We start from the raw sequence: 27,738 nt of genomic DNA, 5'->3' as shown, positions 1-27,738 counted from the left end.
CTGCGCTTGTGTGACAAAAAGCACAAACATAACTTCACCCTACCTCTAAATCTAATGATTAATTATAAATCGTGTAAATTGTAATGTATCTGGTGTTTTTATGAAAGTGGGTCTTTATTATCGTAGGGGTGGGTGATATGACCAAAATATTATCATGATACGAGTCATTTTATACCATGATAAGGATATATTTCACGATATAGTAACTTTTTTTGGGAAAAAAGAAAATGTCTTATGTATTAAATAACCATATTGTATTGCTTATTTCTGGGTAATTCAGTCAGTGAATTAAATACTTCCAAATATTTCCTCTTACAAAATTTTCTCTTTATTTGGAGCTTGATAATAGTTAAAGAACAAAAAAATTATTCTTTTAAATCATTATTATCATAATGCAAAATTTCACATTATGCCACACTTCAGTCTATGTTGTTGACCCATATTATTATAAACTTTCAAGAAACTCGAGCTCTTCCCAAAGAAAAAGAAAAAAATAATGCAATGAAAATAAACACTTATTGCAGAAAATATCCAAAATGATGTAAACTTTTCTTGCACAAAAAAAAAAAAAAAAAATTATATATAGGGCTCAATTAATGCAGAGCATCTTTTGGCTTTCATAATATTCTTTTGTGTGCTTCATTTTGAGAAGGAAAGACAAATTGCTTGTACTACGAGCAATTATTGTCATAGAACACAGTTTGTGTTGCAAAATTATATTTTTCTGCTCTGTGTTGGCTTTTGTGAACCCACACCACAGGTGTTGCTCCTGTTTTAATAACATAACATTAATAACGTGTCCTCTTCATTTTCTTGACCCGTTTGGGAGTCATCCCATTCTATGTTTCTATCAGGATTTTTTCCTGGCTCAAAAATGATTGAGTAGCGAGTGAAAACAGAGAAAGCGCACACATCACTCACATAAAACATAGATGCGCGTGCTTATGAAGCACTGAATGTGAGATGAATGTCACTGAATTTGCTTGGGCGGCTGCCAAAAAACGCTAATTATTTTAAAAATCTCTCCATGTTTCTTAAAGCCCTGCCCACTAATAGATAAGCCCATGCTGTGCACATGGATATTTACATATCGCGATACACAATATAGCAAAATCTACATCGATTGGCACTTTATATTGTCGCCATGATACATATAGTCATATTGCCCAGCCCTACATTGTTGTATGTAGCCTACTCTTAACTTCACTTACATTGATTTCCGCAAATTCTGTGCAACGATAATCACGGAGATGGTGCTTCAGGTTTGAAGTGTGTCTTGCCTGATGCAACACACTTTTTGTAACAAACTTGGTAACTGAGAAACATTGATGGTGCCTCGTGGGTCTTCAACATACCCAAAGTATTCCCACACCACAGACCTCAACCGCTTTGGTGGGGGAAATAAAGTTTCAGGCTCCGTCATGTCTGTGCGCAGCTGCTGCGCTGGAGTGACGGTTGAATGTAAAAAAGGAAGTCGCAATTTAGAGATTTATTTTATAAAATCAAGTTTATAAGATGCCAAGTAAATGTAGCCATCTTAACTGAACTGATTTGGATTTTAGAAAAGTTCAGAAAAAAACCTGACTTTTTAGTCATGCAATACCATGAATTAGAAGATATCAACGGTATGACAACCTGTTTTAAAACCAAGTTTCACTGTGAAACCATAAAACTGTTACATACTTAGTAGGGAGTGCTAGGGCTAATAGCAGAACAAGATATTTGCTGTATTTGGAATGGCATACTACCATACTATTCTTACTATTTCTGCCATACACAGACATGGCAGAAGCAGTAAGAGTCGACTGGGTATTGCCATTCCGAACACGGCCATTGTCTGCAGTGCTTTTCATGTGGAGTATAAAGCATGACTGACGCTCTGACACAAACCATGTGAATTCCATATCCAAAGTGGATAGCCACAGCCTGCCAGCTGATTAATATTGTGGAGGATGAGGGTTTAAGAGATTCAATGCACATTGCAATGAATACGCAACCTATGGAGACTGGTTCTTTCAATTAGTCAACTGACCATTTACATAATGTGGAAGGCTTTGTTTGGAAAATGTTAATAAAGCATTATTGTTACATATATATTTTTTCCTAAAAAGGAAATAAATGTATTTGACAGGAAAGAAGGTATATAAACAGTATATAGAGTAAAATTTTAACAGGGGTAGGTGTGCTGTTCTAGAGAATTAAAGGGTACCAGTTTGAGCCTAGGTTGGGGCAACTCGTAAACTATGGTGGTTTGCAATGTACATCATATACTGGAAAACTAAAACTATCCTAAAACTAGAAAACACTGATAAAACTAAATCTACAATAAACTTAACTAAAACTGACAGCCATATAATGAAAACAAATACACAAAAGGAAATTGAAAGGAAAATTTAAAATAAAAATAAATAAATAATCTATAATAACCCTATAAATATAATATAATTACCTTGCACCCCCTGTAGTAGCAGATCCACTCCTTTCCGATAGTATGAAAATGCAGCTGCAAACTCCTGCTCCACCTCTTTCTGTACAGCCAAAGCGATCTGCTCACTGGCCTTCTCTAGATAATCCTTCCTCCCTGTGCAGTTTCTCAGACTGGGGGCAAAGGTCACAGCGCCACTTTTGCGGTCAGACTCGACTGCCACTCGGCTCAGGGACGTCACTGACTGTGAGCTGCTGAGCTCTGGAGATATGCAGCCTGATGCCATTCCATCCTCCACAGTGGCCACAGTGTATTCATCAACTGCAAGACAATTCAGCTCAGTCACTACTGCCACCTGCCAGTACACATACAAACTCAACAAAACAACTCACACACAGCAGCAATTACAAAAAACAAGAACCATAACCCAATACTACTGAGATTCAAATAAATTATGTTGGTTATTCACATGAAACCTCTCAAGATCATGTTAATGTCATATTTCACTCCCCCCCCGAAAAAATTTATTATTTAAAAGAATTCAAATCAGAAGAACCCCCTAAGCCAAAAAAGCCCTTAGTGATAACAGTCTTACATTTACCTAAGGGTTACATATAACTAAGGGTTTTATTAATGGGTTTCTTGCAACTGGATCCTGACCTTTTGTACAAAAGTTAACATGTTGACTGTCACAAATGTTCTTGTTTGATTAGAGACATTAGAAATTGTGTGATTTCTTATTCATTTTATGTTATAACATTTCTTTCCTTTCAATTGTCAAAATCCTGAAACTTTGTATATTTCCAGGTTTAATATCGATTTTGAGTCAGACTCAGACTTTTAAACCCCACTGTGTATGTGCGTGTGCTTGCTCTTTTCCCTTAATTATGTTGACTAGTGCAGTTTTGTCACAGTTTAATACAGTTTAGCTTCTCATTCAGCTCATAACTACAATAAAACACACAAAGTGATTATGAGACAGGATTACATCAAGAGATTGGGATGCAGGTGCTTGGGACTTCATATAAATAAAATACACACTACTCTCTCTGCTGTTGCTCGCATGACAGTGATTACTGTCAGTTACCCTCCATAGCGTGCCGTAGATTGCGACCCCTGTATTAGAGTAATAAGAATGTTGTGCATTACGGTAATGGGAATTTGTAGTTTAAATATGCTTAATTGTCATGAAAATAATGCCATAATTAAAACCATCTCAATGGTCCTAATACAAGGCTTCATTGTCTTTAAGCAAAATGCAAATTATTCTTTTAATTTTGGGGTGAAATAATGTATGATTTGGACACATTTTTGTGAGACTAAAACCAAGATGGCATCTTAAGTGTTTCTACTCAAGTTCTGAAGATCTAATTTCTCTAATAACAGTCTTTATACTGTAAAAACACAAACTTAATGGCTAACATATATTCACTATCTTCTTACTTACACTCATGTTCACACTGGTTGATCACTATCAAATCATCCACCACGACACTGATATCTTTGAGAACTATAGACATAAAATGAGAGAGGTCATTATGTGCAGTCAATCAATGAAACAGCTTCACAAACTGTTTAACTATAAGCCCTGTGGACTTAACTTTAAGCCCTATGGACTTAACTTTTAAAACACCTTATTTTTATTTTAAACTTTAAAAAACTTAATTTAAAAGTAAGGGTTAGACAAGAAGTAAGAAAAATAGTTATCACTTACAATTTCCAACAGTGTTTTTACATGCATCACAGCAACATTTTTCTAAAATATGAAAATTTACAACACATCTCAAATTACACCACGTTTTATAGAATTATGTGGTGGAAATTACGTTTAAATGCTTTCGAATAAAATTAACGACACTTTCGTCTTGCTACGGGTAATTTCATAGCAACAATTTTATGTAAAATGCACCAATTAAGCACCTATTGTATCTGTTAATTTTCTGCTTATTATTAGGGGCCAAGCCCAAAGGGGATGAGCCCCTACTGCTTTTGTTAGTGTTATTATTAATATTGGTGTTCAAGCACCTTGTTGTATTTGTAGTGATTTTCTTCTTATTGTTCTTCATAGGGGTTCATCACCGTATCTATTATTGTTCTTCATAGGGGTTCAACACTGTATCTATTAAGTAACTAGGGTACTTATTAATGAAATTACTTTTCCCCTGAAAGATCTTTTCTTTCCGATTTGGCAATTTTGGTAATTTTTTCAAATTGCTTTGACCCCAATGTGGCTATAGTTTTATTCTCTTTTCATGCAGGGTCGAAAGGAACAAATATTATTTTGAACGTCTGGTGTATTTTTAGGGTTATGCATATCGAACTAAGCTGAGAATCGTTCTGTCCTTCAGGTGGCCATGACAGAACATAAAACATTAATTTATAGCATGAAACAACTTGGGTGAACACGCAAGCCACTGTGAACAATCTTCTAATGGCCATCAAGATTTACACTGACAAATTACTTCTGGTTGTTTCTCAACAAAACCTAATATATGCCTTTAGAACACTAGGAATATTACAGAGGAGACTATTTTTTATAATTCTTGGGCTCTTTTTAAGCTTTATCCACTGCCACTGCATTAAAAAGACAGCTTGTGATAATCATTAAAACATCTTTTGTGTTCTGCATTAGGTCATAAGGGTTTGGAACTACATGATGTAATAAATTATGACACAATTTTCATTTTTTTTCAACAACTATTCCTGAAGTTATTCATCCTGGCTTGGGACTGCTTTTATGGTGTTTTTGTCCTTTTCTGAACATGACTCTTTTATTCATTTTTATATGGATAAGAGCTGTATAAAGATCTTCAAAAAAGTTTTATTTTTGTGTTCCACAGTACAGAACAAAAAACAACAGTATACAGATTTGGAACGACATAAGGGTGAGTAAATAGCCACTTTCTCACATGAAACCCGGAATACCTTTTCCGATAGATGTACCACATCTGCCATTCACACACAACAGTTTCCATTTTCATCCATTCACACATCAGCACTAAAATTATTCAAAATGTAATTTGCTGGAAATGACCTTTAAGCCAGTGCACACTCATGTTAGTGTACATCATTGTAAACTAGTTAAACATGAAAAAAAGTGTGTGTTTGATGCTGTTTCTGAAGGAGTTCGCTGTTGAACTAACCTTCAGAGCTGCTGTCTAACAGACTGTCAGCCAGAAAATCAGAGAAGGGCTCGACTGGACCGATGAGCTCAGAACAGTCCTGCACTTTACCACCCTAAAACAAACACACAAACCACACAAAGGAAACAGAGCTCATCAGAATAACAGACCTCAAGTGATAAAAGTTAAAGTTGCAGTAAACAATTTTTTTATAAAATGACACAGAATCATCCCTATTACCTGTCAGATATTACTAAAATACATTATACTGAAATCACACCTGTCTCTGTGAGTCTGTTCCAAAATCTAGTGTGCTGCCTTCAGAGGCAGCATCTTCAGGCATAATAGTCACCGTCCCGACACAAAGGCTCTTTTCCAAAAGGTAGGTATCTTAATTATGCAGCCTCCTAAACCTCATTTTGGCCATTTCTAAGGCAGAATTTTAAGTATCCTTCCCTGGCAAGGCAATCACAGAATGCACTGTGATCAGTGGAAAAATATCAATATACTTTTAATCCATTCAATACAGAAAGGTATTGATAAAAATTGCTTCAAATAATAGAAAACTGACTATTTTACCCAAAATATTTTGGTGCTATGCAAATTTATGCTCAGACTATTGCGTCGTGTCTCTCATGTCAACTGCACTGAAATCAATTGCAAGTCGAGTCTCCCATGTACTGCGCAAGAGGAGTTCCATTTGTATTGCACCCAGAGTTGCAGCCTATGTAGATTGCTCCAGATTGATCACTACAAGGCTCCATTTGAGTTAGGATGCTGCCATAGAAGGCAACCGCCTATGTAGGCAGAAGTCAGCTCAGTAGGTTTTGGAACATACCTTGTGACAGCTCTAGAATCTGTAAACAGCGGAAAAAAATAGCCATGTGCTGTGGATTCTTTGTTTAGCCAATAAGAAGACTTTGAGCTGCTTTCTGCCTATCAATCATTCTCAAGGCCATAAACATGTCTTGAACATTGGGGGGGACCAAATCATTTTGGGGTGGGGGGTCGTTGGTGTTGAGGTCACAAATATAATGGTCCTCGGTCCTTTAAAACAGTAAAGGTGATAAATGCAATAATTTTATGAATAAAGGCTTGAAATGCGATAACGTTTTTTAAATGCAACCAAAATTTGATAATTTTTGGTTTCAAAAGATATGGTTTTTTTTTTTTTTTAAGTTCACACAGTAAGACAAACACTGTGTCTACATTGCTAGCAATATGCCTGTTTAAGTCATCTTTTTTTTCTTTGTACTGTATCAAAGAAAAGACGAGTATAATTTATTTTCATCACTGATGTATCTGTAAAATGACATGACATCAGCTGGCTAGCACAAAGAAAAATACACAAGATTATTTACTGCCCTCAAGTTGCCCCTCATTGTGTTTTTTCCCCCCAGTAGAATCTTAACACAATCTTTTCTTCAAGAATCCTAACGCTGCTCTTTTACATACAAAAACACTTCATATTGACCACTGCTGTCAAGGTCTAAAGAGGTAAAAAAAAAAAACATAAATGTAGTCCATACAGCACTAAGATTTCTATGGCCCCAGAAAGCTTGGAATATAGTGCACTTGTCATATGGACTACTGTTATGATGTCTTTATTCTGAACTGAACTTTTAATAGTGCTTTATAGGATTTTTCCTTTTTGAAGCTTGACAGCTCCTGCTCACTATAAACAGTTATTCTATGGAATAGAGATGCTTAAAATATCTATTTTTATGTTCCAAGAAAAAGTAACAGCATATGGGTTTTGAACAACATAAGGGTGAATAAATGAGTGAGTAAAAGTATATTTTCCATTTTTAGGTGAACTACTTTAACTGGTGGCTCATTTTTTGAGCACAGACCTGACAAGGACATACTCAAAATAAAACTGACTCTTTTAAAAGAAGACTCTTAGGAAATGCTGTACAAAATTCAGAATTAATTTAAGACAAATAAATTATTTAGAAAATCTTTAATGGATTGTAAATTATTACCTATTAATATTTGCACTAAAAATATATGACACTGTCCTTGCCAAAACCTAAAAACTCAATGGAAGCCTCAAGTCACAGGTCTAATGTTCTAGTTATAATCTAAAGGGTGATAACGCTCTACTTTGTGTTTTATGGAACATTTTCTTAGACAATGTCAAGTGAATTTTCTAAAAAGCTCACATTTATTCAATCCTTTACAACATACACACACTCGCTCTTTATCTTAAGCCTGATATGCTGAAAACTACCCCATTAATGTTTTCACATTCACAATTATTAATGATATACAAATCACGTACTGTACATGACATTTTCAATTCAAAACGGCGAATTTCGCCAAATGGCAAATAGTTTACACCCTTGAAAATTACTTTCTGTTGGTACAAAATTTTTATCATAAAACAGTGGCCAAATTTGACATGTTTAGTTAGATAATTCTTACATGGCACTAACACTTAACCTGAAATTCTTGCTGATGCATGTCGCTGGAATAATCTTCGAGGTTCCCGATTAGCTTCTTAAATTTAAGTCCTGCCTTCATCGATTTGATTGGCTCAATCACACTGATCTCAAATGAAATGACATTGACGAGCGGTGTTAGACTACTGAGCATGCTAAAACTAAAACTTTTTTTTAAACCTTTATGTTATTCCTGCAACAACTTAATGACAATTAGACAGCGGTGCATGATGGACTGTAGTCAAACAGCAGCAAAGATATCAATTATTGGGGGGACTGGCCATATCTGATTATTGGGAGGGACTTGTCCCCTCAATGTATATTACAGTTACGGTGCTGATCATTCTGGATGTTTACAGGACTGAGATCGTCAATTTAACAGTTGTGAAAGCAACAACCGTCATGTAAGATGTCAGTGTAACTGTTCAGGTCCGCTGACATCAAACTGCATGTTTACCTTATTTTTCTTACATGTGACACTGAAATGCTCCATATCTGATTACAGCGATCACCAAGCATCTCTGTGTGCATGCATGTCCTTGCAGGGCAGGGTTTTGAAAAGATCTGTATTTTCGTCATTTGTAAGTTGCTTCGAATAAAAGTCTAAGCTAAACGAATAAATATAAATATCCTTGAGAACAGAGCTTTGTTAGCATTCCAAGTTCATATACAAACCTTAAAGAAATCTTGTATGTATTGACTGCCATACAATTCAGGAATATTAGCACTGAACTGCAGCAAATCCTCCGAGCACTGCCTTCTCTCTTCAATCACAGAGTCATCAAAACGACCTATATATACACACACATGCACAGAGATAGATAGAGAGAGAAAGAAAGAAAGAAATCGCACAACGTCTGCATGCATTTGAACATTTGCTTTAAAAATTCAGGATACTTCTGTGATTTCAAATTCAGACATATATTACTAGTCAAACATTTTGGACACACCTAAGCATTTTCTATTATTATCATATTTCACATTTAAGAATAATAGTAGTTATTGAAACTATGCAATAACACAAATGGTTGCATTTAAAAGGCTTCCTAAAAGACGCCACCCTTTGTCTAGTTTCCAGCTCTCCACACTCTAAAAGTGCATTCATACTCCGCTTTGATTCTGAGAATTTTTCGGAACAATTGTCAAGGAGCCTTCTGTGTGATCGCAAGCCGCAGTCAGAATGCCCAAATATTTGTTCACAGAATCAGACCCAAGTAACATTGCTGGAATCAATCCCTGAACGTGTCTGTGAGAACAAAAGGCAAAGCCGATACCATGAAGGATGTGTCGTAGATATGATGTATTTATCATTCGAAGGAGAAACTTTGTATGCAGACTAGAAATATAAAGGTTTCACAGTGTACTGCAGCTTTAAAAAAAAAACAGATGTCTGTCATACAATTGACATTTTCTCAATCAAGTCATTTTTATTTGTATAGCGCCTTTCACAACACATATAGTTTCAAACCAGCTTTACAGAATATCATGCATTAACAGAAAATGAAACTATAATATCTATAATGTATTAGAGTCATCATGTAGTTTGATAAAATACAATTTTGAATTGTGTTTAAAAATAAGTAATTAAATAATAATTGTATTTAGAACCCCAGTGAGCAAGCTGAAGGCAACTGTGGCAAGGAACACAAAACTCCATAAGATGTTGGTTAATGGAGAAAAATAACCTTGGGAGAAACCAGGCTCACAGTGGGGGCCAGTTCCCCTCTGGCTAACATCATGAATATAATGCCAATATTACTTATGTATAGTGCAAGTCATGGTTTAAAATTCTTAAACTAAATAAGTGTTAAGGGTCATTGTTTAAACAAAGATTTTGTATGAACTGTAAGATTAATGACTAATGTCTTTGAAGTCCATCCTGGATTAACTGCAGAAGTTCACATAGAAGCAACTGTCCTTGTTCGTTGGCTAATGAAGGGTTTTGTTGGCAATTAATTGATAGTCTATGTATTCCATTTCAAGAGTGTAGTCCATCATCAGACCGAGGTGATGCAGGCAGAGATCAGTTAGGTGCATCGCAGTTCAACCGGCCAGTAATTTCGGTGAGGTCTATCCTAAATCCAAGGTTCAGGCAATGGCATATGAAGTATCCCATGTCTTATGGTTGGAGTTGGCATCAGTTCATCCTCTGAAGTCCATCGTAATAGACTGAAGTGATGTTTGGCTGGCACCGGCTGCTATTAGTAGTCATCACTCAGAGACACGTAGCAGTGGAGTCCAAAACGAAGCAGGAATGGAGCTGGATCCAGCCGGTTCTGGTGACCTCAGGATAAGAGTCCCGAGGTTGAGACAGGGAAACAAATAGAATAATATAAGCATAGATGCCATTCAATTTATTACAGAGTTATAGATCATGATCATGTTTCTGGTTTCTGGTTCCAGCAGACCTAACTAAAGCAGCCTAATTGTGAGTTGAAGGATAAATTAGGTGTATGCCCGGCTAAATAGATGAGTCTTTAGTCTAGACTTAAACTGAGTGAGTCTGCATCTCGAACAGTGTTAGGGAGACTATTCCATAGTTTAGGAGCCAAATATGAAAAGGATCTACCACCTTTTGTGGATTTTGATATTATAGGAACCATTAACAGGCCAGAATTTTGCGATCGTAATGAACGTGATGGAATATAGCATGGTAGAAGGTCACTTAAATACTGCAGAGCTAGACCATTCAAAGCTTTCTACGTAGTTAACAGAATTTTAAAATTAATATGAAATTTAACAGGTAGCCAATGTAACAACGATAAAATGGGCCTAATATGATCATATTTCTTGGTTCTAGTCAGCACTCTGGCTGCTGCATTTTGAACCAATTGAAGTTTATTTATTGATCTTGCTGAACATTCTCCCAGTAACGCATTACAATAACCTAGTCTTGAGGTCATGAACGCATGAATTCGTTTTTCAGCATCAGCAACAGAGAGCATATGTCGTAATTTAGCAATATTTCTTAGGTGGAAGAATGCTGTTCTACAAACATTGGTAATTTAATTTTCAAAGGACAGATTGGTATCAAATATAACACCTAAGTTCTTCGCTGTTGAAGACGATGTAACAGTACATTCATCGAGAGTCAAATGTTATTTTAGCGGCTTGTTTTTAGAGGTTTTTGGTCCAATAATTAGTAACTCTGTTTTGTCGGAATTGAGTAGAAGGAAATTTCTGGCCATCCAATCTTTGATTTCACTGATACACTAATTTGGAGAATTGTGAAATCTCATCAGGTTTTGAAGAAATACAAAGTTGGGTATTGTCGGCATAACAGTGGAAACTTATTCCACGATTCCTGATAATATCTCCCAGGGGAAGCATATACAAGGAGAAAAGCAGAGGCATTAAAACTGATCCCTGTGGCACTCCATACTTTTGTTTGGTTTGACAATTCCTCATTTACATAGACAAAGTGGTAGCGGTCTGCTAAATAGGACCTAAACCACGCTAATGCAACTCCACAAATGCCAACATAATTCTCTAGCCTATTCAAGTGAATGTCGTGATCTATCGTGTCAAATGCAGCACTAAAAGCACTAGAAGTGAAATGCATCTGCGATCAGATGATAAGAACAAGTCATTTGTAACTCTGATAAGTGCAGTCTCTGCACTGTGATGGGGCCTAAATCCTGACTGAAATTGTTCATATATACTATTTCTCTGTAGAAATGAACATAGGAGGATACTACCTTTTATAGTATTTTCGACATAAAGAGGAGATTTGAAATTGGTCTATAACCAGTTAGTTATAGCCAGTTCTCCAAGATCAAGTTGTGGCTTCTTAATAAGTGGTTTGATAATGGCCATTTTAAAATTTCTTGGGACATGTCCTGAGAATAGCGAGGAGTTAATAATATTAAGAAGAGGTTCTGAGATTACAGGGAATACCTCTTTTAAGAGCTTGGTTGGTATTGGATCTAACATAATGTTGTGGCTTTTTATGTTTCGATAAGCTTTGTTAGCTCTTTAAGACCTATGACAGCGAAGGATTGAAGTTGCATGTGAGGAAAATTATGAGACACTGTTTTCTGAGGTACTGTGACAGATGATTGCATAATTCCAATTTTATTTCTGATTATTTCAATTTTATCAGTAAAGAAATTCATGAAGTCATTACTCTTGTGCTGCGACGAAATATCTGGTTCAGTTGAGGCTTTATTCCTAACCAATTCAGCCACAGTACTGAATAAACACCAAGGACTGTTGTGTTTATTTTCTATGAGTTTGCTCAAATATGCTGACCTGGCAGTTTTTAGTGCCTGTCTGTAGCTACAGACACTATCCACCCATGCACCATGAAATACCTCTAATTTTGTATTCTTCCACTTGCGCTTCATTTTCCGAGCTGCTCTCTTGAGAGCATGAGTGTGATCATTGTACCATGATGCAGGGCTTTTTTCTTTAATCGAAGGGGGCGTCACTATCAAGAGAGCTAGAGTAGATTGAGTAACATTAGCTGATCGCAGCATACAAGAGTCGAGGTAATGATCCGAGATGTCATTGCTCTGCAGCAGAATTTCTATAGTATCAACATCAACACCATATGACAGAATTAAATCTAGCGTATGATTATGGCGATGAGTTGGTCCTGTCTCATTTTGTCTGACTCCAAGAGAGTTGAGAATATCGATAAATGCTAATCCCAATGTGTCATTTTCATTATCTATGTGAATGTTGAAGTCACCAACAATTAAAGCTCTATCTACAGTAACTACAAGATCTGATAAAAAAAAATTGCAAATTCACCAAGGAAATCAAAATAAGGCCCGGGTGATCTATATACTGTAGCAAGGGTAAAAGACGACAGAGTTTTTTTTATTTATATCTGATGGTGTCACATTAAGCATTATTAGTTCAAAAGACTTAAATTTATATCCTGTCCGCTGAGTAACACCAAATACTTCACTGTAAATTGTAGCAACACGACCTCCTCGACCCTTCAGACAAGGCTCATTTTTATAACAATAGCCCGGGGGAGTAGATTCATTTAAACTAATATATTCATCCAGTTTAAGCCAGGTTTCAATCAAACAGAGTGCATCCAAACTATGATCTGTAATCATTTCACTTACAATTAGTGCTTTGGTAGAAAGAGATCTAATGTTTAGTAGCCCTACCATCATATGATGTTTATCTTTAATTTTTTGTGTTTTGTTCAAGTTTGACCTTAAATCAAATTTTTTCAAAATGATTTAGGTGAGAGTTTTGTGTTTGGTAGTTTGGGGAACAGACACAGTCTCTATGTGATATCTAGGTGATACAGTCTCTATATGTTGTAGTTTATGTGACGTGTGATGTCTCAAGGCAGCTAGCAGATGTTCGGATTAACCAGTTTGTCTGCTTCCTGACCTGGACCCAGTTAGTCAAATATTATCATTAAGACAACGAGCCAAATTACTAGAGAGGAGAGCGGCACCTTTACTGAAGGGGTGGAATCCATCTCTTTTTAGCAGGTCAGGTCTACCCCAAAAATTCTTCCAATTGTCTATAAATTCTATGCTATTCTCCAGACACCACTCAGACATCCAGCCATTCAGTGACACTAATCTACTATAAACCTCTTCACCACGATGAGCAGGGAGGGGGCCACAGCATATTACAGTGTCTGACATTGTTTTTGCTAATTCACACACCTCTAACATTATCTCTAGTGATTTCTGACTGGCGAAGCCGGACATCATTATAGCGCCGACATGAATAACAATTTTAGACAATCTATGTTTAGTATTAGCCAGCACTTGTAAATTTGATCTGATGTCAGATGCTCTTGCACCTGAAATGCATTTAACAATAGTGGCTGGAGTCTCTATTTCCACATTCCTTACAACAGAATCACCAATTAATAGGGCTCTTTCAACATGATTCTCAGTGGGAGCATCACTGAGTGGAGAGAATCGATTGGAAACCCTAACGGGACTGGGAGAGTGGTGTTGCTTTGCTGAGCGAGTATGCTGCCGAGACGTCACCCAAACGCCCTGCTGCGGGGGCTCTAGAGCCAGAACCAAAGTGTGTGTGCTGCTCTCTGTACTGCCCGCATCCGAAACAGTATCTACCGGCTTCTCATTCTCACTGACCTCCACTAACGTTCGGATGCGTGTCTCTAACTCATTAACCTTCTCCGTCAGCCTAATTCCTTACATTTACCACATGTGAATCCCTCACTGCTGATGGAAGAAGCTATAATAACCATGTGGCATGTAATACAGGAAGCAATAACATGAGCGGATGCTATGACTTACCACAATTGTTTGTTGTGTTGTTATGGTTGTTCTTGAGCAGCAAGGGTTTGAGATCGATGTGAATCGCTCACACAATTCTTTGCTGTTGTTGTGGTGGCTCCGCAATTGTTTGTTGTTGTGGTTCTTCTTGGACAGTGTGGGTTTGAGATAGATGTAAATCCCTCATGCAATTGTTTGTTGTTATGGTTGTTCTTGATATGTGGTGCTTTGAGATCAACGCAATAATCCGTGTAACACAGAGGAGAAAATGGGTGTGCATGGTAAAATGCACACCGTTTAATCGTGATAAAAATAGAAAGCGGATGCATGTGAAAAAATACAAGCAGTTGAATTGCTATAATAGAATAATGCCTGGGGGAAAAAAATGATGCATGCTTAAAGATGGGAGAGATTAAAAGATAAAATGCTGAAAACAGAAAGATAAGCAATGCTAATCTTTTTTTAAGCAATGCTAAAAAATAAAAAAAAATAAAGCTAGCAGGCTACAAACACAGACTCGAGCTAGGCGCCAGCAGCAACAGTAGACCTCACACATGCAATGGTATCCAGCCAGTCATCATCTATATATTCATTGCAGAGATCCTTCTCCCATTTGTAAATGCACTATTCAGGTGAGTTAGGGCCTGAAAATATAAGCATAGAAATTGGATATGAAGTAAGCAGCCTCTCTCATATTGACAAAAAACCCTCTCTAAATTGCTAAGCAGAGGCATATCTGCTGAGGGTCTCTGTTTTGAATTAAAGGGATAGTTCACCCAAAAATTTAAATTCTCTCATGGTTTACTCACCCTCCTGACATCCCAGATATGTATGACTTTCTTTCTTCTGCAGAACACAAATGAAGATTTAAAAAAAAAGAATATCTCAGCTCTGCAGGTCCTCAGAATGCAAGTGAATGGGTGCCAACATTTTTAAAGTCCCAAATCCACATAAAGGAGCATAAAAGTAATCCATATGACTCCAGTGGTTAAATCCATGTGTTCAGACACAATATGCTAGGTGTGGGTGAGAAACAGATCAACATTTAAGTCATTTTTTATCATAAATTCTCCTTCCTGCCCAGTAGAGGGTGATATGCATGAAGAATGTGAAAAACCAAAAACAGAAGAAGAAGAATGCAAATGTGAAAGAGAAAGTGGAGATTGACTGAGCAGGGAGGAGAATTTATAGTTTAAAAAAAAAAAAAAAAAAAAAAAAAAAAAAAAAGACAAATATTGATCTGTTTCTCACCCACACCTATCATATCACTTCTGAAGATATGAATTAAACCACCAGAGTCGTCTGGAGTACTTTTATGTTGCACTTATGTGGATTTTGGAGCTTATAATTTTGACACCCATTCACGCGCATTGAATGGACCTACAGAGCTGAGAAATTCTTCTAAAAGCTTCAGTTGTGTTCAGCAGATAAAAGAAAGTCATACACATGACATGAGGGTGCGTAAATGATAAGAGAATTTTCATTTTTGGGTGAACTATTCCTTTAATGCAATGTCAAATTTGCAGAAAGCCAACGTGATGGGCTTTCTGAAAACCACATTTCTGTAGTACTTGCTGAAACGAAATTAGACTATTGTCCTCAAACAAGTCCCCAATAACACAGATCACTTTTGCATGCCATGTTTTGAATAGAAGTGATCCTATGCCAGGGACAAATTCTGGATTTGTAGAAATTGGGCTCAACATGGATATACACTCTCCTCTTTTCATATATTTCAACACCTGCCACCATACTTTAATAGAACTATAAAGTATAGGGTTTGTCCTAATAGTCTCGTTAACTCTATTATTGGAGCAAGCAAAGAAACTGCATAGGGAGAATGGGAAACAGGCCCAGGAATCCAGAATGGGAGTCACAATAAGACATAAATCATTCCCAAATAAGCCTCACATGACAGGCCCAATTATAATATAAAATGTTTGGTAGCTAGACCTCCCCTCTCAACTGGCATCTATACAATTTTAAACTTTTCTCTAGGTTTCCTGCCATGTCACGTAAATCTAGAAAATGTTCTAAATCTGATGAAACTTTTTTGCTTATCCACAGGGGTAACATTTGTAGAGGATACAAGAGTCGAGCCAGAATTTTCATTTTAATTAAACTAATTCTACCAAACTGGGAGAGAGGAAGATCATGCCATCATTGCAAGTCTCTTTTCACAGTATGAATAATTGGAGCAAAATTACATTTCCAGAGTTTATTCAGATTGGTTGATATATTAATCCCAAAATATATCAATTCTGATGTTGACCATTCTAAGGGGAAATTTGTCAATGTTTCTGTATGAAAACCACCTAATGGTAAAGCTTTAGATTTACTCAAATTCATTTTGTAACCTGAACTTATCAAATAGTAACTGTATTGTTGGTACCAATACCTCAGGGGATGCTAAAAACAGCAAGATATCATCAGCGTACAACGCAATTTTGTACACATTACCCCCCATCGAAATACTCCTATGTTTTCATGCTGTGTAATAACCTCGGCCAGGGGTTCCAGGGCTAGCGCAAAAGTAGAGGGCTGAGAGGGCAGCCCTGTCTAGTGACACAGGAGGCTGGTGAGTGGTCAATAACTAAGTTCCATTTCAAAAAGTCCCAATCTATACCAAATCTCCTTAGCACATCAAACAGATACCCATTCTAACAGGTCAAAAGCTTTTTCTGTGTCTAATGACACAGTGATCACCTTAATTTGGTGCTGATTGGTGTACTGAATAACACTCAGAAGCCTTCTTATATTTGTAATCGAGAAGCGCTTTTGTATAAAGCCAGTTTGGTCAGGGTTTATAAGGTTGGGAAGAACACCTTCAAGCCGTCTTGCCAGTAATTTAGAAAGCAATTTGATGTCAACCCCAATTAAGCTCACTGGCCTACATGAACTACAAAGGTCAGGTGGCTTATTCTTTTTTTAAATAAAAAAATATATTGGCAGTGTTTACGGTAGCTGGGAGCTGTCCTTTTTTCCAATGCTACAGAATCAATTTTAATTAGTGGTCCTACTATATACAGCATGTAACCATTTGTTCATAGAATTCTGACGAGAGATGCTAAACATGTCGGCAATGCTGACAAAAGTCATTGCTGACTTGGAGGATCTTGCTGTGATATGTCGATCGATCACTGCCATGGAGGCGAAGTTCACTGAGGTTTTTACAAGAGTGGGGGATGTCGAGAAACGGATTGATTATCTGGAGTCATCAGAGGGGGATTATCTGTTAATCCACTAGTGACCCAGGTGGATTTGGAGTGTGTCTGGGAGAAGTTGGAGGTCATGGAGAACTGTAGCCGGCGGAATAACATCTGTATCATCAGAATTCCTGAGGGCGAAGAGGGACAGGTTATTGTGAAATTCCTGGATGGGCTCTTTCCGAATCTACTCGACATTGCAGGCCATAAGCAGGAAATCGAGCGAGCTCACAGGGTTCCTGCTCACCAATCCACGGAGGGAGACAGCCCTCGATCAATTCTGGCCAAATTTCTGAGATCATTCGATAAAGATCTTGTGTTACATGAGGCGAGGAGTAAAGGAAGGCTTTCTTGGAAAAACCACAGCATTTTCTTTTTCCCAGACTTTGCGAATTCGACAAGAGAGAAACGTGATCGATTCAATGAATGCAAGAAACTTTCACATCAACGGTTGGTCGCTTTTGCACTGATATTCCCTGCCAAATTGAGAATAGATGCAAAGGATGGCCGTAAAAAATTAACATGCCCACAGCAAGTGATGTCCTTCATAAAGTCAATGGAGTGAGTAAGTCATCTTGTGGTACTCACGTTGTGGCCGAATGGACCGGCTTACTGAACATTCGCTTGGCTGTTTGAGGAAATGGAGCGCTTTTTTTTTTGTGCTGGTTCCACCTAGCGACTGGAGTTTATTTTGTAGAGTAACACACCTTCAGGACAATTTTATGGATGAATCTAGATGCTCTTTGTGTTTATTCCGACTATTGGCTGGAGTTTGTTTTATAGATTATCTTCTGCCGTGTAATTCTGTCTCACAAAATTTGTATAGAAATACCAGATTTGAGTAATCCCACGGCAAACTTGTCTCGGGGGTTCTCGTAGGCGTGCATGGACTGTTTGAGTTTCGAGGGATGGACGTCAGTTGGCACTGTCGTGCACGGGGTTAATGCGCACGTTTTTCATTTTTCTGTTTGTTTGGTTCTGGGGGATGTTTGGGTTTTGATGATTGCACTAATGTTGGAATGTAGTCTTTATAATCAATTTTTTTTATTATATGTCAAAATGTCAAATGTTAATATGAGTGGATTGTCTCTCTCCACGTTAAGTGTGAATGGGTTGGGGCACCCCATAAAAAGGAAGGAAGGTTATTTCTCTTCTTAAGCGTATGTAATATGATATAGTGTTTCTTCAAGAAACGCATCTTTCCCCGCAAGAAGCTGAAAAATTTGGGAGGATATGGGGTGGGCATGTTTTCTTTAGTGCTGGCTCGAGTAAGAGCAGGGGAGTTATTAAACTGATAAGTAAACATCTACAATTCAAATATCTCAAACAGATTAAAGACATATTATGAAAAGTCATTATTGTTTTAGCTGAAATTCAGGGGCAAAGTCTGATTTTGGCTAATATTATGCACCTAACACTGATGATCAAGGCTTTTTTATAGATCTTGAAGGGATGTTGCAAGCCGCTGGCACCCCTCATGATATAATTTTGGGAGGAGACTTTAATCTTTTGATGGACTCAGTCCTTGATTATAGTGAAGCAAAAGTGTGCAAGCCTCCTAGAGCAACATTGATGCTTCACAGGATGTGTAAAAATCTTGGTCTTACAGATATTTGGAGACTTTTGAACCCATCTGGTAGGGACTATACATTTTATTCATCAGTCCATAAGATTTATTCTAGAATAGATTTTTTTTATATCCAAATCCCTCATTTCATCGTTGTTGATTGCTCAATTGGAAATATCTTAGTCTCGGATCACGCCCTGGTGAGTTTAGAGGTGTTGCCACATATAGAGAAAAAGAAATCATATAGTTGGCGCCTTAATGTGTCACTTTTGCAAAATCCTGATTTCCAACAAATGTTAAAGACTGAAATCAGTGTTTATATGGAGACCAACTGGTCTTCAGTATCTTCTGTTGGTGTGGCTTGGGAGGCACTTAAGGCGGTTCTTAGGGGTCGGATCATACAGTATGCCTCATTCATCATAAAATCCAAAGTACGAGAACTTGTGGAGTTGGAAGGAAATATTAAAAGTGCAGAGGTAGAGCTGAAGCGCCGTATGTCATCTGATGGCCTCAGAGAATTGACCCAATTGAAATACATATATAATACTATTTTGTCACAGAAAGTGGAGTTTTAGTTATTCAGGGCAAGACAGTCATACCTTGAGTTGGGGGACAAAGTAGGGAAGCTTTTGGCTTGATAGATAAAGCTGAGAGAGTCTTTTTCTACCATTTCCTCAGTGAAATCTGCTGGTGGTGAAATTTTTACCTCAGCCATTGATATTTATAATGCCTTTAAAGAATTCTAGCTTGATCTTTATAGTTCCACGTCTTCGTTTACTGATGAAGATATTAGAAACTTTGTGGAACCATTAGATCTTCCTAAACTGACGACTGAGCAAAAAAACTCTCTTGATTCTGAGATAACCTTGGAGGAGCTTGACGAGGTAATTAAGTCCCTACCTACTGGCAAGGCTCCGGGGCCAGATTTTCTGCAGAATTTTTTAGATCCTATGCTACAGAACTGGCTCCACTTCTGTTAGAAGTTTACACTGACTCATTAAGAATGGAAAGCTTCCTCCAACCATGACACAAGCCCGGATCAGACTGATTCTTAAAAAGGACAAAGATCCAAGCGAGTGTATAAGTTACCGTCCAATCTCCCTGATCCAACTAGATGTAAAAATTTTGTCAAAAATTTTGGCTAACCGATTAAGTAAGGTTATGACATCTCTTATACATATAGATCAGGTGGGGTTTATTCGGGGCCGCAGCTCAGCTCGGAGAGGGATGTGCCATCTGCCAGGGGAGGAGTGGCTGTCATCCACCAGAGGGCGGAGGACTGGCTGAGGACCAGGCGACGGCATGTTCAGGGACCAACAAGAGAGTTTCTCTCTCTCTCTGTCTCTCCCCCTCGCTATTTTCCTCTCCCCTCTCCTTCCCCTCGTCTCTCCCAGGGCTCCAGAGAAGCAGGGAAGACCTACCGGCAGAAGGACGGACAGAAGGGGAGTATGTCATGCCGGAGGTTTCCCCGGCCTGAGTCGGGCGGTGGAGGAGTGTGATGGCTGCAGTGTAGCCTCGACACTTTGCTTTTTCCCTGAAATTGAATAATGACCATCACCAAAGGGTAATTTTGAATATCCCCATGCATACACCTTACCTTCACCCGCCGGCCTGTATCTAAAGCCTCTCCCATCCACTAATTTTGGGAACGAATTGGCTGGAATTTACAACTTTATTGAAGGGAATGTGTGTGGATGGGTCTTGCAACAACGTATCTCAGGGTATAGTTTGCGATTCGCTGACTGGGGAGGCAATACCAGGGCCGTCTATGCCAGCTCCACGTCAGAAGTACGTAAGGTAGGGGGAAGTCTCGGCTTTCCCAGCCCTTAGAGGATTCCCTGCAGGGGATTTCCCTCTGGAGCAGATGCGAGACGAAACCTTTAGGCATGCTTTCGACCAAGTTAAAGTGATTGATGGTCAACGCCTCCAGCCAGACACTGCACTCTCATACCAATATTTTCTGATTATCAATGATCAGTTGTATCGAGTGATGCAGGACACTCAGACAAAGGAGGATTCAACCCAATTGTTAATGCCGTGGAGCCATCGGGAAATGTTATTCCAGACAGCTCATTAAAATCCGATGGCGGGTCACTTAGGGCAGGAAAAGACACTGAACCGTCTAATAGCTCGTTTTTATTGGCCGGGCATTCGCAGCGATGTTCGCCAGTGGTGTGCGGCATGCTGCAAATGTCAGCAGGTGAATCCGCCGGCCACTGCAAGAGCGCCATTGCGCCCCCTTATGTTGATCGAGGTCCACGTTAATTAAGAATATTGACGTCGCTGATGGGCTTGTAAATGGTGTCTGTTACTGTAACAGACATGGCCCTTAACCCTCTGGAGTCCCGGCGCGTCCTGTTGGATTTTTTCCTCATAACAGCGGAAACAACTTAAAATACTCTGTCATTTTTGGGCATACAGATAAGTGTAAGAAATCATTAGAGACTATAAAGGGTCTACTTTTATTTGTGTACACTCACAATAACAACAAAACCTTGTGCATTTGTTAAATAAAGAAATAAACAGTGCGCTTTCAGCCGTCTCTGTCTCCGCGAGCATCTTTCTGAAACACGTCACAAAAATGAACTGAAACTCTGCAAATATTTATCACACAAACATGAAACATATGTCTAAAGAAAGCTTAAAATGTCTACTTTTAAATAAAACAATTCAAATTTAAAACAAATATTCTCCTGCAATGTAATCTGTATGAAACAAAGTGATGTACAGTTTCTCCTGGCTCAGCTAATTATCCCTAATGAGATCACACCCACCAGCAGAGCGCGCTATTCATACGGTAATGTGCCAAGACGATCAATGCAAATGGTAAATGCCCCCGACGCTGCCTTTAAAAGCATCATGTTCATTCACTTTTCTGCGTGTTTGGAAGATGGCACGCTACACAGGTGAGGAAGCTCCTGGATAGTGACGAAGAGTTCACATTTTCCTCAGAAGAAGAGCGGGACTCCGACGATGAACATTTGCATTTTGAAGAGCGGCTTGATCCAGCCGAGGATACAATTTCGGATGAGTAAGTCATTTAGTTTTACTTACATATTAGTTGACATGCTATTTTATATAAACATGGACATATTATACTAGTTGGACTATTTCCAGACTTGCCAGCCAGGATTCAGAGTACTGAAATTTGAAATATGTCCTACTAGGCAAGTTTTAGTTACATTTAAATGTTGTTTCAACTATATATGTAATATGATATAAAAGTAATATTAATGTTTAGATTATATTTTAACTAGTATTTATGCTGCCTCATTTTCATCAACGAAGCTTGTGCTTGCAAATATCTGTTCGGGAGTAAATGTGTAAAATGTGCTGTAAATATGCCCATATTAGAAAATCAGTATATTAGAATGATTTCTGAAGGATCATGTGACACTGAAGACAGCAGTAATGATGCTGAAAATTCAGCTTTGATCACAGGAATAAATTGCATTTTACAATATATTAAAATAGAAGTTATTTTAAATCGTAAAAATATTTCACAATATCACTGTTTTTGCTGTATTTTGGATCAAATAAATGCAGCCTTGGTGAGTAGAAGAGACTTCTTTTAAAAACATTAAAAAATCTTACAGATCTAAAACTTTTAAACGGTAGTGTAGGTCTAAAAAATTTACAAAAGTCTTTATGTAAAGAAAATGTATAGTCAGATTACTACTTTTAATTTAAACTACAAACAATACATTCAATCATTAAGTCTCCTCACATTCATTCTCTCTCAGGGGAGTGGTCTTTGTCTCCTCAGGTGTGAATCACATCAATATTCATGATCATCCACACCTCCTCGCATATGGCCTTTCTAACACTAAAAGTGTCTTACAAAAGTTTAATGTCTATATTGTTTTGTATGAATGAGTGATCTGGATGAATTTCACATAATTTTTGTAGCAAAAACTCTAGGCTACAAGATCCAGTTCTCAAAATTCTTGTGAACAAATGTTTAGTATGTGTTATATGGCCTTATTTCAGTGACTTAAAATATTTGTTTTTTCAAAAACCACGCATAAATGTTATTTTCTCAAAAATACAAACATGTACATACATGTTGTTCACATATTATTGTAGTCCAGTTTTTGCTGAATACAGTGTTATCAGACTTTAGCCATTAATATGTTTTTAAGCAACTGAAAAAGCACAAATGTCAAGGCATGTCAAAACTTCTCCAGGGCCCAAAACACCCTCAGACCCCAGAGGGTTAATACAAACACCACAATTGTGAATTTAATATTTGTACAGTTTGGTGATGATAAAGTTGTGAATACCACATGAAAGCGTTCACCACCACCTAGAAACATCATGAATTCCACTCCAATTACTTCAGAGGAGGAGCAATTTAACAGCAAGGGTGGGTTGTGTAAGCAGTTCCCATCAAAGTTGGCATGTGCTTGCAATGTACACAAAGATTAACTGTCAATGAAGCAGTCATATCACTAAAAAAGATTTTTGCAGCTGGACAGGCATATGTTGCTTTAAGTCGAGTCAAGACTTTAAATGGGTTAATCAATTATTGCAAAAACAACATCCAAGAATGTATCAACACAATGCCACAGTTTGAACTTCATAATATTTCACCACATAAGGAACACAAAAAATCTTTTTAAATTTTCCTAATGAACGTTCAGGGTTTACACTGTCATTTGCTAGATTTAACGGCTTCAATCCAATCCTATAATTATAGCTGTATAGGTGTAACAGAGACATGGCTGCCTGCAAACATATCAAGTGAATACACTTGCATTGAAGGCTACCACTTTCACAGTGCTCCACGTTGTTTTGCTTACAGTACAGACAACCCTCTGTTAAACTCAATTCGACACCAAAAACATGGTGGTGTTGGCATATACTGTAGAACTAATAATGATTACAATATTTTGGACATTCTCAATGTTAACAGTGCATAATATGTCAACTGATCAAACTTGATAATCATAGTTGTTATTTACAATGGCCCATTGTTAACCATGCACAATTTGAAGCTGATCACACCAAGCATGACCGAGTTATACCCACTTCCTGGCCGACTTCCTGTTGGATGGAGCTTAAGACTGTCAGCGCAAAGTTGAGATCTACATATGTACCGAGTTTAGAGACTGTAGCTGAAAAAAGATGTTAGAGCATCCCAAAAATGCATATTTTAAAGGGGACACTTCTTGCTGCCAGTTGGTGGCACTATGACCATGCCCCACAATAGTCACATCCATGTGATAAGCCCCCAATACCAAATACAAATCTCAATTTTGATCTAAATCACACAATGCACGCCGAAGATATGAGCACTTCCCGTTGCTCATTTTTCACCATAAATGTAACCGTTCGATATATCAAAAATTTGTTCGCATTTTAGCATCTTCAGTGTCTTGAGATGATGTTGGCCACGTTTGGTGTCTGTCACATAAATCCCCTAGGAGGAGTATTTTAAATTCCAGAGCATGCATTTTACAAACAAATCAAAATGGCCGACTTCCTGTTGGGCGGAGCTAATTCAAGAAAATGGTAGATATGTCTGTCATGGTGAGAACAATATCCTCACCAAAACTTGTGAACATCAGAGAAACTCTGTGGCAACCACAGCAATAAACTCATTTGAAATGTTAGGAGGTGCTATGGAGTCCACTGGCCACACCCAAGACAAATGACAAAAGAATGATAAAATCTTGCCAAACTTTGACGGGTTTGCCAAGTTTCAAGAGTTTTGAAACATGAAATATGCATTTACGAACTAGTGAGCGCTATGGAAACGATGAGGCATGTCTATGCTGGACTGCAATATAAAATCAAAAGATGTCCTAAGACATATGTATGTGTAAACTTTAATACGTTTTCAGCCATCGTAAGCCCCTCAAAACATTGTGGGAAAATGTGAAAATCCCACATTCCATCCAACATGACTGACTTCCTGTTGGGCGGAGTCAAATACAACCAAGTGAACTTGGAATAAGCTTGCTTTGTCTTTTGTTGTTGATATCAACAACAATAATGTCACTTGATGCATGCCCTTATAATTGAAACCCATGAACAAAACTATGCAACAGAAAAGAAAATTCGACCCAGGCTACATTAAAAAACATGGTACGTTTTTTACTGTGTTGGTTAGCCACTTGATGTCCAAATGTAAAATCTGGGTCCTGAAGCAAAACTAGTTGAGAACTACTGCTAAAGACAATCACAAAGCAGTTGAACCGCGCATGCTTTGAATGCGTCCATTTGCGCTCATGGTCAAAAGAGTATACTTTGAAAGGCTGAGCGCTCGAATGCGTGAGAAATGAAATGGCACTCAGAAAAACAAAGTACACCCGAGCCTTAAGACTATGATCTGTCCTGTGACAGACAGGTTTGGCTCAACTATGCAGAAATTTGAGAGAAGTATAGCTACTGCATCTTGCCTTTGTAGGGCAATAATATACAGTTGAAATCAGAAGTTTACATACACTTAGGTTGAAGTCATTAAAAAAAATTTTTAACCACTCCACAGATTTAATATTAGCAAACTATAGCTTTGACAAGTCATTTAGGACATCTACTTTGTGCATGGCATGAGTAATTTTTCCAACAATTGTTTACAGACAGATTGTTTCTATATCACAATTCCAGTGGATCAGAAGTTTACATACACCAAGTTAACTGTGCCTTTAAGCAGCTTGGAAAATTCCAGAAAATGATGTCAAGCCTAACTTAGCTTCTGATAGGCTAATTGGAGTCAACTGAAGGTGTACCTCCAGTGCTCGGGCCCTAATAATAATACTTGTGAAAAAACATTCTAAAAACAATAGGGCTTTAGCACCTCCGGAGGAGGCCTCTCGGCCTGCACCTCAGGTGCTCAGGCCCTAATAATAATCTTTAGAAGAACAATAGGGCCTCGCACTTTCAGTGCTTGGGCCCTAATTGTAGGCACATGCAAATGATTTGACATCATCTCTCATGAGTACAGAGATCTGATAGGTGAACAGTACAGAAAATTCTAGAAATCTTACAAACATGACGTTCTGTTTAACTAAGTGAATGCAATGTTAAAACACTAAGTTGGTAAGCAGAAATGGGTCAGAAGTGAGTCTTCTCTCTAGATAAACTGGCATCCAGTTCCTCTGACTTAGTCACATGATTATATTCACATGGTTCTAAACCAGCACTGCAGAGAGCATCCTGACTGGCCGCATCTCCGCCTGGAATGGCAATAGCACTGCCCACAACCGCAAAGCCCTGCAAAGGGTGGTGCGAACTGCCAGACACATCATCGGAGGTGAGCTTCCCTCCCTCCAGGACATATACACCAGACTCCAGCCACCCGAGCCATGGGCTGCTCTCCCTGCTACCATCAGGCAGGCGATATCACAGCATCAGGACCCACACCAGCCGACTTCATGACAGCTTCTTCCCCCAAGCAATCAGACTTCTGAACTCTTGATCTCTCATGATCAATATACATCAGCACCGCACTTTATTAATCTTATTATCTCACACTGGACTGTTATAAATTATATTCTCTTAACAACACACTGGCAACTGACTATCAACCGACAGCCTGAATGTCAATACAGTACAATACAACCTACTGTACATTTTATATACACTATATATACTTTTTTTTTATTGTATAATGTGTATTCTATATTGTGTGTATTGTATAATGTACATTGTATGTTATTATTTGTATATTGTGTTGTAATTATGTGTATATTAGATTTTAAATTGTGTTGTGTAAATTTGATGTTTATTGTAGATTGGTATATGTCTCATCACTGTCACGACTGCAATGTTGCTCGGAACTGCACCCAAGAATTTCACACACAATTGCACTTGTGTATATGGTTGTGTGACAATAAAAGTGATTTGATTTGATCTCTAGGAGACAGAATGCGCCTCCTTCCTGTGTGGTATGATGGCTGCGTGGTCCCTTGGTGTTTAAACTTGCGTACTACTGTTTGTACAGATGAATGTGGTACCTTAAGGTATATGGAAATTGCTCCCAAGGATGAACCAGACTTGTGGAGGTCCACAATTTTTTTTTCTGAGGTCTTGGCTGATTTCTTTTGATTTTCCCATGATGTCAAGCAAAGAGGCACTGAGTTTGAAGGTAGGCCTTAAAATACATCCACAGGTACACCTATCAGAAGCTAACTGGCTAATTGCCTAAAGGATTGACATCATTTTCTGTAATTTTCCAAACTGCTTAAAGGCACAGTTAACTTAGTGAACGTAAACTTCTGACCAAATGGAATTGTGATATAGTCAATTAAAAGTTAAACAATCTGCCAGTAAACAATTGTTGGAAAAATTACTCATGTCATGCACAAAGTAGATGTCCTAAATGACTTGCCAAAACTATAGTTTGCTAATATTAAATCTGCGGAATGGTTAAAAAATGAGTTAATGACTTCAACCTAAGAGTATGTAAACTTCTGACTTCAGCTGTATCAGTCATCTGGTGTTAATCCAGTCCATTCAAAAAAGTTTTAGCATCTCAGTAGTTCAAGCACAAAGTAGCGGGATATGGCATCACAAACTGGAGCCCCTTCTGGATAAGCCGGACACAAACCTCGTCGAATGCATGACGCGCTTCCCTGACCTTGACCGAGAGAGCTTGCATGATGGAAATGGCACATCCATCATAGGTAAGATGGGCCTTTTCTTTAGCAGCCGCAAGGATTTTGCGCTTGTCTCCAGCTTGATCAGCACCGGCCATGGACGATAGCCTCTGGGCGGACCAAACGTCCGGTGCACCCGATCGA

At 38.1% G+C, this 27,738-nt stretch overlaps 1 protein-coding gene across 6 annotated transcripts in view; it reads right to left on the bottom strand.

The window, feature by feature from the left end:
- rps6kc1 (ribosomal protein S6 kinase polypeptide 1) overlaps positions 1 to 27,738 on the bottom strand; it is a 173,293-nt gene that overhangs the window by 125,480 nt on the left and 20,075 nt on the right. For 2 of the 6 annotated variants that reach the window (XM_051654727.1, XM_051654730.1), the window contains exons 4-7: positions 8,667 to 8,782; positions 5,569 to 5,662; positions 3,873 to 3,935; positions 2,450 to 2,746 (exon numbers count right to left, since the gene is read on the bottom strand). In XM_051654727.1, the coding sequence (XP_051510687.1) occupies positions 2,450 to 2,746; positions 3,873 to 3,935; positions 5,569 to 5,662; positions 8,667 to 8,782 (570 nt within the window). Of the gene's footprint in view, positions 1 to 2,449; positions 2,747 to 3,872; positions 3,936 to 5,568; positions 5,663 to 5,827; positions 6,004 to 8,666; positions 8,783 to 27,738 lie in introns of those variants that run through there. The other 4 variants (XM_051654729.1, XM_051654731.1, XM_051654728.1 and 1 more) reach the window with 4 other exon arrangements.

Source organism: Myxocyprinus asiaticus, chromosome 25, assembly GCF_019703515.2.
Source record: "Myxocyprinus asiaticus isolate MX2 ecotype Aquarium Trade chromosome 25, UBuf_Myxa_2, whole genome shotgun sequence".
Taxonomy (NCBI): Eukaryota; Metazoa; Chordata; class Actinopteri; order Cypriniformes; family Catostomidae; genus Myxocyprinus; species Myxocyprinus asiaticus.
Note: the sequence above shows the minus strand (reverse complement) of the source record. Positions and strands in the feature narration are given on the sequence as shown.